This window comes from Thamnophis elegans, chromosome 8 (assembly GCF_009769535.1).
Source record: "Thamnophis elegans isolate rThaEle1 chromosome 8, rThaEle1.pri, whole genome shotgun sequence".
NCBI classification, from domain to species: Eukaryota; Metazoa; Chordata; class Lepidosauria; order Squamata; family Colubridae; genus Thamnophis; species Thamnophis elegans.
In genome coordinates, this window is record NC_045548.1 from 10,952,827 (window position 1) to 10,966,853 (window position 14,027).

Consider the following 14,027-nt stretch of genomic DNA (forward strand, 5'->3'; position numbering starts at 1 on the left):
TTAACAAGTTTATAATTCCACTCTACTAAGACAACATGAGAGAGCCAGTTTGCCTTAGCAGATGAGAAGTGCTGACCACAAATAAGGGATCTTGATTTCCAGACCTCTCTTGGGCACAAATCTAGCTAGTTGATTTTAGTCAATCACTCACTCTCTCAATCCTAAGAAGAAAGTATCAGTTCTGAAAACATTGCCAAGAGATCTCCATGTATACGCCCGTGTAATCACCAAAAGTCTTTTCTTCCCACTGTTGTTAAGTGAATCACTGCAGGGTTCAAGTTGGTAACACTGTTATTAAGTGAATCTATCTTCTCCACTGACATTGCTTGGCAGAAGGTAAGCGTATGATACTGCAACTGTCATAAATATGAATCAGTTGGCAAGCATCTGAATTTTAATCATGTGATCATGGGGATGCTGCAACAGTCGTGTGAAAAACGGTCATGTCACTTTTTTCAGTGCCATTGTAACTTTGAACGGTCACTAAATGAATTATTGTAAGCCAAGGACTACCTGTATTACTAAATAATTTGCTGGTATAAGATTCTAAATATTTTATAGAAATAATTGAAATCTTACCCATTTGAATGTGTAATTCAATGCCAACCCAAGTACCAGTTGAAAAATCCACAGGCCCAATGTATCTTACTGTGCCAGTCTTATTATCATCAATATATACTTGCTCCCCTACTGTCAACCAGTTAGGATGTCCTTCAGAAATAGTATCTTCAGAATGTGGGACATCTAAATGATTTTTTCTAACGAAATCACCTGCTGGGAGAGTTGCACACTGCTGGCAATTGGAAGACTCTTTTTCTCTGGCGTTCAACGAAGGATTTTCAACACTACTTGACAGCTCATATTCCACCGATCCGGATTCCAGACAGCTGAAAGCACTATCTTGGTCATGAACATTTTCTGAGAAAGATATGACAGAGTTCATTCCAGCTACTAAGAACTTTTTTTTTCTGTTAGAAGTTGTACTTGCAGAACATTCAAATTCTTTTGCGTCATCAACACCCATGAATTCTGTAAATGCATGATCCTCAAAAACATTTGAAATGTGCTCAACTGTTGCTTCTCGAGATGGAAATTCAATCTCAAGTTTGTTAGTGGAGGAATCCAAAGAGGAACACTGTAACCTTGGAGCATTTACACTTGTGCTTTCAGACACTTGAACTTTTGTTGCTAAGGCACAAGTTCCTGTGATTGGCGATACTGTTTTTTTACATTTAGCAAAGTCCCTTTCTCCCTCTGAAGCTCCTTGGTTTGATGATTTTAAAACATGGGTTAGGTGTGCTACAGAATGGTCATTTGAATCCAAATCCCTCGTCTGATTGGCTAGTTGGTCCGTGCTTTCACTACATGGAATAAGAATATCTGATAAAGTTGCATTAGAGGCACTATGAGAAAAATAGCCACTTGTAATACTGCTTGTGGTGGGGCTACGAGATACTTCTTTCTCAGTAACACAAGAGTTTGTACAATCTCCTTTAGTGGATAACCATTCCTTATTTTCCAGACTAGCATTGTAAACACTGAAGTCAGCAAATTCCACGGGCACATAGGGTTTCTTGTTATTAATCTCCAAATCATCATCTTCCTCAGAGTCCTGCTAAAGAATAAGAATGTGATATCAATATTCCTACATTTTAAACAAAGGAAAGATAAGTCATCAATGAACAAGGGATATGATTAATGCCTAAGTAAAGAAGTTACTGTGATATTGTTTAGAATAGAATAGAATAGAATAACAGTTGGAAGGGACCTTGAAGGTTTTCTAGTCCAACCCACCCTGCTTAGATAGGAAACCCTACACCACTTCAGACAAATGGATATCCAACATCATCTTAAAAACGTCCAGTGTGGGAGCATTCACAACTTCTGGAGGCAGTTGTTCCATTGATTAATTGTTTAGTCAGCATATAGTGAGAACCTAGTGTAATGTTTCAACAATTCTAGTAGTCTTATCATTTCAAAACTAGCAATTTATTACATCAGATAAAACAACATGAATAGTAACTATTTACTTCATTCATTATAATTATATTGAATTGTAATTACGTCAAATTATGCATGCAAGTATTACAACTGATCTAAAGAAACGGTTACTTTTGTTAATTGTATTATCATTCAATTCAATTCAATTGAGGCTTTGGGTTATGGCAGTTTCCAACATGTAGAAACAAAAGGAAAAAAAATCTTATATTTTAATAAAATTATAAATGACTATTATGTAAAACAGAATGAAGCTATTAAATATTCAGGTTGTAAACTTTAAAAAAGGGTTTAATATATGCCTGAAACTCTTTTATAAATAACAGTAATGGGTACCTCCCATTAAATTCACTTTTAATGAAGAATAATTTCTTTATTACGTTAGCCTTGTTACAATGGAACAACATAGGAAAATAATGCTATTTTTCCAAATACTAAAATCTCCTGGCATTAATTTCATTTTATTTTACTTTGGTGGAATTTATTAGTCTTACTTTTAAAGAGCATCTGCTATTCATATTATACTCAACATGTGTTTTTTGTATTAATGAAAGTTGCTATTCGCCAGGTCTAAGAAGCTCTACAGCTGGAATCTACAAAGCTGTATAAAGCTTATTCAGAAAATGGTATGCATCCATCAAGATGTTTGATATTCCTTCACTCCCCATACTTTAAAAAAAAAATATATTCATTCTGTTTTAACAGTTTGCCAGAATGGTACATGGTGTACAGTATGATTTAAGAAAAATGAACATGAAGCTATGTGGTGCAAAACTAAGTTCAGATTCCAGCATCTAAGAGTTTGAATAATATCAGGTTCTAATTTAACATCTATTATTTCATTCTGATTAAACTATTATCACAACATAGATGTTAATATCATTCTCTAAAAATACAAATAATCTGTTAACTGTACCTATAACTTATTTATTCAGATAACAACACAATCAGAATTAATGCTGGAATTAAATGAAAATATGCGATTAACTATCACAAAAAACCATTAGCACAAGTGTATTGGGATGACAATTACAATAAAATATGGAAAATCCAGGAAAAAAATCTAACATAAATGCCTACACCTTTTACAACATACCCATTTTACAACTTTATGCCCTAACATAATTGTACAGAAGATCACACTTTTAAAAATCTGAATTGTAAAAGGAATGCAATGAATCAGGCATTCATAAAACTATAGTATTTAATGGATATTCAGATACTAGAAAATTTTTCTTTTTTCCAATGAAATTTTGTTCTACAATTTATAGTTTGAAAAGCAATGCACACTTCCAAAAATATGTTTAGTGCTTTAGAAAAAAAAAGTCTTATAACATACTCAGTTCCTGGTGAATACAGAAATAAGACCTAGCAGTTTTCTGGACAATATGAATAGTCTGCCATTATCTTCTTCCAGGTTGGTTCTTTCAATTTCCTAATCTATCTTAAGATGTGTGGGCTTCAATTGTCAGATTTCCACATGCAGCATGCATGCCACATGGATTAAATTTGTCAAGGTTGAAAAACACTGGTCTGGGGCCTCCTAGTTCTCTCCTATCTAGGGACTAACAGTGAGAACCCTGGTGGCACAGTGGTTAGAATGCAGTATTGCTGGTTGACTCTGCCTACAGTCTGGAGTTCGATGCTGATGTTGACAGGTTGATTTCCAATCTTCTGAGGTCAGTAAAATGAGGACCCAGATTGTTAGGAGAAATATGCTGATCTTATAAACTCCTAGAGAGTGCTATAAAGCACTGTGGAGCAGTATATCAGTCAGGGCAGTATATAGGTTTACGTGCTATTGCTAATACTAACCGGAACCAGCTTTGCTTAGCTTGGCTAGGTGCTACCATCTAAACTGGCCTAAAGTGAAATATTACTTACTATGGCACTATTCAAAAGATCAGTTGCTAAAAAACCTAAACCTTATATGAACAGTAGGTAGCAATTATCAACCACAGGCAATCAAGATAAAAGGAATGTTCCTACCTCTCATAATAATGTGTAATTTTTATATGGCTTTGCAACCATCATTATTGCAAGGAAATTAAAATTTACGTAAAAGCTTCTATCATGACAGAAGACATAAATTATGCCTTTGGCCACCAAAGCAAATTACACCCGCTAATCTATGATTTAGCTCCAGAATTTCCATTGCAGAGTGATTCTTTGTTTCTACAATATCATTGTGTATTTTTGCTAAATCAGCAGCAGCCATCAACAGATAATTCACATAGAATGTATGCTGTTAACTATAATCTCTAACGCTCCAAACAAATTTGTCTCAATATGAAGGCACTACTGTTAAAGAGACTTTCCTTCAGTAGTTCAGGTATCTACTGTTGGGTGGCCACGGAGGAGACAATCCCAAGCTAGAAGTTGCCCTTATCTGCTGTTTCAGCTTTTAAGAAAAGAGTTCAAATTTTCTCTTTCAATCTGGCCTTTTGAACAGGATCAATAATAAAGCTAAGTTCTTCTTTACTGCATTTTACCTATTTTATATTTGTTTACCTCTTGACTATTATCACTGGGAGGGGATTCTTGTATTTTTAAAAAGGACATTATGATTGTCTTAAGGCTTAAGTCTCATAGATCTTGTGCTGTTTTCTGAGACAGCTTCAAAAAATTAAAGCAACATTCTCTGGCCAACAATTTTTCCCCGTCAAGTGATTTTTGGACAATACTGTTCACTTATTAGTATAACAGACGTTGCTATTTTCTGATATATTCAAAGTTACACATTATAGCTATCTATTTTAACTATCTGAGCATGTCAAAACAACACTATGTAATCTAAATACAATACTCCATTCTGGAAATATATCAGTACTAAAAGTGGTTTGAAACATACTGGCCAAACTTCAGTCATACTGTTACTAAAATTTATTTCAATGTCTTAGATCCAGTAATCTATAAAATGGGCTCACCATTCAACAGACTTTTTAAAACTAGTCCAAAATGGTCTAATCATTTCAGAATCTTCTTGTCTTATCCTTCATTAGCTAAGTTATCAACAATACAATATATCCAATCAATGTCCTGGAACAAGGGGAAAATTCCTGGCAACCCTCTTCTACTCTGAAGAATCCTTCCAAAGAAGAAATAAAAGCCAGGGCAAAATTAGTTTTTGGCAGCATTGTATCAACAAGACAATAAAAACCCACATTTTTTGTGCATGAATAAAGTGGTTTTACGTGATAAAAGCACTGAATCTTGACCAAGATGTTATTTGATAAATGCTTTTAAATAAAAAGGGAACTACGCAATTTGTGGTATACGCTATAATATTTAGCTGTCTATAAATTTAGAATGATAATTTAGAACATTGGTTACTCCATATGAGTTTAAGTTACATTACACGTTTCTATAATATATTTAGATTCTAACAGAAATGTATTGTTACCTTTGTATGTATGTCACAGGGTTGCTATTCATAATAGTTAGCTGGTGCACACATCCGATTTTTATAACAGTTTAAGAATAAAGGGTTTATCAATATTCATATTACTGAACTGAAATGTTCACATGGAATATTCAACATATTTATTTATGAAATTTAGAGCTCCCAGCTCCCAAAGGATTCTGGATGCTTACACTAAAAATAAAAAATATTAAAGGAAATCTCATGCATCTCAATCTTAAATTGCAAAAACATGGCTATATACAAAATATACTTCTTGTAAAAGTATATTTTTAATGTATTGCTGTAATATCTATTGGGCATTTTATATTCAGCTTTTCCTGTCACATTAAGCAGTAATACTCTGAATTGCTATGCAGAAAAAGACACTGAGTAAGAATGGCTAGATGACTTCAGCTAGAAATTCGCTTATAAATGTAATAGGAAATGTAGTACAGGTAGTCCTCAACTTAGGACTGCAATTGAGCCCAAAATGTCTGTTGCTAAGTGAGAAATTTAAGTGAGTTTTGCTCCAGTTTACATCAATTCTTGCCACATTTGTTAAGTGAACCACTGCAGTCGTTAAGTTAGTAACATGGTTGTTAAGTGAATCTGGCCTCCCCATTGATTTTACTTGCCAGAAGGTTGCAAAGGGGGATCCCATGACCTTGGGACACTGCAACCATCATAAATATGACTCAGTTGTCAAACATCTGAATGTAAATCAAATAACCACAGGGGATGCTGCAACGTTTATAAGTGTAAAAAATGATCATAAGTCACTTTTTTTCAGTGCTGTTGTAACTTCAGACGGTGACTAAATGAACTGTTGTAAGTCAAAGACTACCTATAGTCATAGATTATAGTTATATATAGTTATACTATTGTCTTCAAACCCTGGTCCATGGACTGGGCAGAACAAGTGGCCAGAACGGGTGGGTACATGAAGCTCCATATTTCCAAGTAGTGTGCACATGCCCAAAACTGCCACCCCCACCACTACCAGTCCATGGAGTTGGGAAGGTTGGGGACCACTGGTATAATTGTTTAATATAATGGAATGCAACTAGAAAGATAGGGCTAAGATTTTTAAATATAGAAGAGAACAAGCATGTTCTAGTTCAGTGATGGTGAAAACGACATTATGGCATAAAGCGACACTACGAGCAACCTGGAAGTTCTCAGGTGCCCTGGCAAATGGCTCCACATGCCACCTGTGGCACGCATGCCATAGGTTTGCCATCACAGTTCTAATTGTTCTTTTAAGCATTCTGAAGTATGTTTAGAGTTGATGAGCCTTAAAACAGATTTGCCATATATTTTCTGTTGGTTTTGACCAAAAACAAAACAACAACAAAAAAAAACAGGATAGGAAACCTCTCAAATTCCAAAAACACTTGTCAAAAAAATTCCTAGTTCTCTAGAGCAAAGGTAAAGAGAAGGAAGAAAGAACCCTGCTTCTTGAAGGACTTTTCACTTCTCACTCTGCCCCATGCCCCACATCAATCTTTATTCAATAGTGTCCCTTGACTTTCTATATACTATTATCAAGGAATTAAAAGGCCGGTTGTGAGAAGAGCAGGAAAATCTATTTTAACGCCCTGTTATGTGTGTTAAATCTGGATTTTGCCTTCTATATTTTATTGAGTTGGTCCATGCATGCATGAATGTGTGCACATATACATACATACAAAGTGAATGCAAAGTGAACGCCAAACCTGCCTGTTACATACTTTTTAATACTAACTGTGCTCAGCCTAAAGTAAGTTATCACTTTCAATTAAGTACTCTATAAATTAAAAATGAAAAGTTTTAGAAGACTGGTAAAAGTTGAATCAGAGTCAATTTTTCAGATTTCATTCCTAGTTTGGGGGGGGGAATGAAAAAAATATTTAAATCATATCCTCTTTTTAAAAAGTGAAATATTATAAATAAATGATCGGTCTAAAATATCAATGTATGCATTTTATCACTTTCATAAGCACCACCATGCAATAAAGAATACTATATACATGCATTTTCCCTTTATAGCTGGAGCGTAAATGCGTATTTACAATGGCCATCAGGCTTTAAGTCAGAAACGAATGCAACACTTACAGTCTTTGCCTCTTGTATGTTATTGAGTTCTAATGGCATGCTATTGCCATTATTTCCTGACGACAACACAACACAATCAGCATTATATACCTGAGATGATGGCATGCTCTGCAAAGGTTAAGATACACAAAACATCACACAAAGAAAATACTGACATTCAACCATGCATGTTAGCACAACACAAAAGGATCTTATTCTCTTATTAAAATAATGTAGGCGTAGCAGTTAAATTAATTATAGAAATACATGCAAAATGAACTTTGACTTTAAAAACATTGCTTCAAACACAATGCTACAGATATGACAGCTCAGGTTAGACATTTATACATGCAAACATGTTTAAGCAAAAATATAATACATGCAAGAATGTTTACCAAAGTGAGGTGACAGTGAAATAGTACCCCATTTAAATAAACAGACCAAGTTTAACACCCAATTCCAAATGCTTTCATAAGCTGTGAGCTTCTTCCTAGGTAAAAATAATTACTATCCGCATATAAGGTCTAATATTATTACTAATATAATGTTACTAATACCTATATTTCTTCCTACTACAAAGAGGTACTACTTACCTCTTTGCTAAGTAGAGGCTGCGTCTCCAGAGAGGCTTTTTTGTTCTCTTCTTTTACTGGCATTAATGGTTTGAAAAATTTGGGTGGTTGTGGAGCGAAAGCTTTAAATGAACTGATACTTGATGTCTGTAGATTCTCTGATTGCAAAATAAAAACACCACAAGCATTCATTATCTGAACATCAATTTAAAAATAAATCAGCAAATGTTGTGAAAGGCAAATAAAGCTGCACAAAATATCTGGTCATGAGTTTATTAATGTCTCTAGTGGTTTTGTTCTTAAAGTCAACGCACTGTTTATTCAGAAAACTAACAGAGGAATATTGATCATTTACATTTCTCAGATTCACTAATCCTATTATCCATCCTATCATTCTAGGAGAATGAGCAGCATCAGAAATTGATAAGCACCATTTCAAAGTTTGTTTTTAATGCAAACAGATGGTAAATATTCCATGAATAGTATCCAACACCTGGGAAATTTCTGTACAGCAAATACTTTTTGAACCATAAGATTCTTTCTCACCAAAACATCCTCTAATTTTGTATTCAGTTTACTAAACTGTTACTAGGTAGCCAGAGCATATTAAAGTAACATTTGTGGTGTGCAGCACTGAGGGAAGGAACAAAAGAGGAGTAATATTTAAAGGTGAGAAGAGACCACAAAGCTGCAGGAACAAGCTTTTCAGAAAGATTTCATCTTAATTAACTCAGTATGGTCCTGAATGGAAATATGCTCTCTCACTATTCTTTTTATTTATGTATTTTGCCCCACACCTTCATTAAATATGTTTTTGTGGTTTTGTTTCCTTTATCATGTCACCTATGTGGAGCTTGATATTATCTACATAGGTAATTAAAAACACACCACAATAACATTTATCTTTGACAATGCTGCTTTAGCTTTTTTTTCTTTAAATAGCTTTTTAAGAAATCATACTGCATAAATATGCACATTCTTCCTATGCTTCCCTTCTATAGAATTTTCTCCTGTAGAATTCACAGAGAATTTTCTCTCTTTGTAGTAATGTTATTACGCCAAATGCAACATGCACTAATGGCAGAACGCAGAATAATTTGCTAATAATTTGTTAAACAATGAAAAAGTTGTAACCCAGGTTCTCAAATTCAAATGAATATGGAAACTGCCTTATATAAAATGTGCTAATCATTGGGGGGCATTTATACGCATTGGAAAATGCAACAAATATTACATGTTATTAATTAAAAAATAAGTAAATTCCTATATTAAAGTAACATTGTGGGCAATAAGAACAGTATAAAAACAAAAATGCATTGCCTACTATGAAACAGTAAAATACTCATATGTATAATGAGATAATAAAAAGAATTTTTCTGTATTTATTAATTTAAATGATCACCTTCTGTATCTATTTAAGTGATCCCCAATAGATTGCCTTTTACCATTTCAAATGTTTTAGCAAAAGACCAGGATAACAGTGATGCATCTTTTTTATTACTTCATTAACTTTATAAGATAATACTATCAACGTAAAATGCCTGGAGGATGTGTTGCTTGGCTGGATGAGCATATGAATGTAAAACCTCCCTTAATTAAAGGCATAGTTTAAGCATTAATCCTCTGGAGTCCTACAGATTCAGATCTGTACATATTAATACCACACCCTTAACATCAGAAAATAGTATCTAGAAAACTGTATCTAAGCCAGAGATGGGATATGGAAAAATCAAATATAGAATCTGAGAAATAACGATATATCAAGATAAGGTAAGAAATAGGGCTGTGTACCACTTAGAATTCAAAGACAAAAGGCACTTTGGAGTAATTGTGCAATATCTATTTGCAACTCCTTGCCCCAAATGTATATTTTCCTGTGATTATGTTGCAGCCATGGAGGGCAGCTACACAATCTCAAAGAGATACAGCTCATTTTAGGAGTTTTAGATTGATGCTAGGGGGAAAAGCTGTGTGTTTTAAAAGATCTTTTCAACTTTGAATCTAAAATCCTGTATGGTATGGCTTTGTTAAAAAAAACAGCGGACAAGAAATGACTTTCTATGTTTAGCAACATTATTTCTTGAAAAGGGTTAGGTTGCCAACAGAATCCTAGAAAGACAGATTAATCTGGGAATTCAGAGTGTCCTAAATTTGTGGCTGCGCAAAAATATTATTTGCTTAGATTACATCAGTATAAAACTTGTCTGGCCTGTATAAGTTGCACATGAAACAACTGCAACAGGATTTATATTTCACACTATTAATTCTCTTTTACTAGTTTATAATTTCATCAATAGTCTAGTAAATGAAACAAAAGAAAACCTTACCATTGTTATCTTTATTTTTATGAGGCGAATCCCTTGGTAAAGTACCATAACATGATATATCTTGATAACTAGAACAGTCTATGGCATCTAGATGACCTTCCAGCCAAACCTTGTGAGGTAAACGAAGAAAAAAATACATTACTTTTCAAGTAAAATAGCAACATTTTAATTTGCTTTCAACAGAAATTCCTCTTTCCTCTCTAGTTTCACATCACTGCTGGATTGGAGCAGTACATCATGTTTTATGATTGTATGGCTTTGGATCAGTTAATATAGGGGTTCTCAACCCCTAGGCCACAGACTAGAACCAGTCCATACATGTTAGAAATTGGGCCATGAAACCTACTGTAAAGTGTGCATGCAAGGGATCCAAGTTATGCATTCCTCTTTGCCACCGCCCCGTGGAAAACTTGTCTTCCACGAAACCGGTCCTGGTGCCAAAATAGTTAGGGACCGCTTAGTTAATAGTGATTAATATTTATCATTATCCCATCCAATGACAAAAGTTGCCTATTTAGTATGACTCTCTGGTAGTATTTACAATTACAAAACCTATTGATAATCCCAGTCTGGATTTGTAACATTTTCAGCCTTGGAAACCCCTGGTCTATTACAAGTGATTATTAAATCTTATGATACAAAGAAATCTAAAATTGCTTCTATAAAACACTGTTAGCAATTATTCAATTTTATATGCAATTTTCATTGATTGAATGGAATAAAAATTAAAGCTTCCTATTTCACCTACTTCATGGGAAGTATTGATATCAAGGTCAAACATTTCAATATATTTTAGATTATATTTTATGCGACAAAGATTCCATTGCTGATGAGGTGTGCCCAGCCAAGGCAACCACTGTCCCTTCACAAGGCCAAAAGACATGGGGCTAGGGGGAGTTGAAGTGTTCACTGTAGTCATAAACATGGGTAGGGTACCAAGTACCACAGGATTGTTGCAACGGTCATAACTTCAAGGACCAGCCATAACTACTATTTTTAGTACCATCATCATTTTGAGTGGTCAGTCATTGAACAAATGGTGATTAAACAAGGACTAATCTGTGACTGATTATATATTTTAACACCTATGAAACAATTAAAAATTCAAGTATTTATATTGTTTTAACTGTTTTAATGCTATTGCAAGCTAAAAGACTTATCCTTCAGCACTGACTGAATAAACATGGTTCCAACTATCCAATGCTTTACAGTGGCTTATTGTGCAAAAACATCCTATAACTATTGGTGTGTAAGAAATAAAAAAACCTTCTAGGTATCTTTGTAATTGGTACAATTGCATTGTAGCTATTTTTATAATTTCCCTCATCAATCAAAAGGAAACATTCTGTTGAATTTAACAAGTATTCACTGAATTTTTTTCTACTTATACCAAATACTTATTCTAAACAATCTTCAATCATTTTCCTAATTGTTGCTATATAAGATTTTAAACGATACTATATAATCTTGTATTAAAAATGAAGAAAAAAAGGATTTGTAATCATATTTTCAAAATACTTTAAAATACTAAATATATTGCCAATAATTCCAATACCTTATCTTCATCACAGCCAGAAAGATCTAATCGACTAGAAGATACCTAAAATAACAACCATAACAAATTTTAATATAATGAATGTTATCCACCTGCTATGAAATTGCAGTACACTCCCGGGCTATCTACTACTAAATTTGGACATATTTGTACATGATACTAACATTCATAGCAAACAAAGCTTAATCTACAATTCATCATATATTTAGCATTGATTTTTCTAAATGTAATTTTGAGCGTATCTACCAAATAGTTCCTGGATTTTTAAAAAATACAACTGAGATTTCTAAATGACTTTTTAAAACATTTATTCAACTGACATAGACAACCACTGACAGAAAGATTATAGGTGGCTTAGAAAGCAATTTATTTTAGAGGCAAATTTCCTAATAGCAATAGCAATAGCACTTAAACTTATATACCACTTCATAGTGCTTTACAGCCCTCTCCAAGCGGTTTACAGAGTCAGCATATTGCCCCACAATCTGGGTCCTCATTTTACACACATTGCAGGCAGCTGGCAAATAGCAAAATAGTCTGCAATACTGCATTCTAATCACTGCGCCACCATAGCTCTTCTTATAACTACTACTTATCTTAAACCATTTTTCCATTCTATAACTTAATCTGGATATTAGCAGGACCACTTTTCTGCCCAATGCCCATCCTATAAGAGCAGGCAAAGTTTGCACATAAAGGTCCCATCAATTAAACAACATGTTATGAGCCCAGGAGTATGCTTATCCTACCCCAACCCTGTTTTTAATTCAGAATGCCTTCAAAAAGCTGGCAGATATTGGGTAGGTTCAGTTTGTGGACCAGCTGGACGTGATATAACTGAAGTTTCTCTCTTTCTTGTGCATAAATGCTTTATCTTTTTTATTCTTGTTATTATTCCTTGTTATTGCAATGTGTTTTTAATCCTCTGTAAACCACCTTGCGCTGCTCTGTGGTTTGGGCAGATTTAGAAAGTGAGTAAATAAATAAATAAAATGTCCCAAATAAACTAGCAGAAATTGCTAATTTTGTATTGCAGGAAATTCCCACTTATTACACAATCTGAAATTTGTACACATTTGACTATGACATTAACATTTATAGTAATACAGGAGTGCAACGTTTTAGAAGATTATCTTACATTGTGAACATTTGGTGTGCTAATGCTCCTTTGCAGGTGTCGAGTCTTAGCAGAAAGAGCTTCTTTAACAGTGACTGCCTGTGTTAAAATAGAAGGAATATGCTGAATTCTACTTACTTTAATAGAGCTAGACATTTTGTTAACAAACATAATTAATTCTTACTTAGAACATGTTATAAAGGTGTATTGGATGATATTAGAAATAATTAATGAAATGTCATTATGTGGTTGTGTTTTTAATTTTGGATTATTTCATGCAAAAGGACGTTAAAACAATTATAGTCAAATGAGAATTGTGGGATGTTGATAGTAAGATATATAAAGATTTTTGATTTAAAATATACAATGTGATATGAACTATAAGTAATGACTGTGGAAAAGATGCACGAAAGTTATTTGTAACCAATTGACACACTTCTACAATATGTAACGAAAGATGAATTTTTGGGTGTGTGTTGTTTGTCTGCTTAACCAAAAAAGAAAAAAAATATTTTTTTAAAAAGAGCTAGACAATTAACAAGCAATATTATATGTTTATATATCTATTTAGAAACAAGGCTCCATTCTCAGAATATATGAAGATTGCAACATAAATCATATTTCAGAATAAATAGGAACTTCATTTATTTATAGCATGTTCTTTCTTTGCTGTTGCATTCCAGTGATAACCATTTTTATTACTTCAAGATGTAGCAATGACTGCTCATCATTTTAAAATATATTTCAAAAAGTAAGTTTTTACGGTGATCTGCCATCTACAGGTTGTCCTCGACTTACAACAGTTCATTTAGCGACCATTCAAAGTTACAATGGCACTGAGAAAAGTGACTTATACAATCTTTCCCATTTATGACTGTTGCAGCATCCCCATGGTTACATGATAAAAATTCAGATGCTTGACAACTGGTTCATATTTATGACTGTTGCAGTGTCCCGGGGTCATGTGATCAACTTTTGCAAC

The 14,027-nt window shown here is 33.8% G+C and overlaps 1 protein-coding gene across 8 annotated transcripts in view; it reads right to left on the bottom strand.

The window, feature by feature from the left end:
• The window catches only part of KIF13A (kinesin family member 13A), a 70,471-nt gene that overhangs the window by 1,836 nt on the left and 54,608 nt on the right, over positions 1 to 14,027 (bottom strand). For 2 of the 8 annotated variants that reach the window (XM_032222803.1, XM_032222801.1), the window contains 6 exons: positions 13,067 to 13,144; positions 11,929 to 11,973; positions 10,374 to 10,482; positions 8,068 to 8,204; positions 7,496 to 7,603; positions 580 to 1,615 (listed from right to left, as the gene is read on the bottom strand). In XM_032222803.1, coding sequence (XP_032078694.1) covers positions 580 to 1,615; positions 7,496 to 7,603; positions 8,068 to 8,204; positions 10,374 to 10,482; positions 11,929 to 11,973; positions 13,067 to 13,144 — 1,513 coding nt within the window. Of the gene's footprint in view, positions 1 to 579; positions 1,616 to 4,925; positions 5,087 to 7,495; positions 7,604 to 8,067; positions 8,205 to 10,373; positions 10,483 to 11,928; positions 11,974 to 13,066; positions 13,145 to 14,027 lie in introns of those variants that run through there. The other 6 variants (XM_032222806.1, XM_032222804.1, XR_004255873.1 and 3 more) reach the window with 5 other exon arrangements.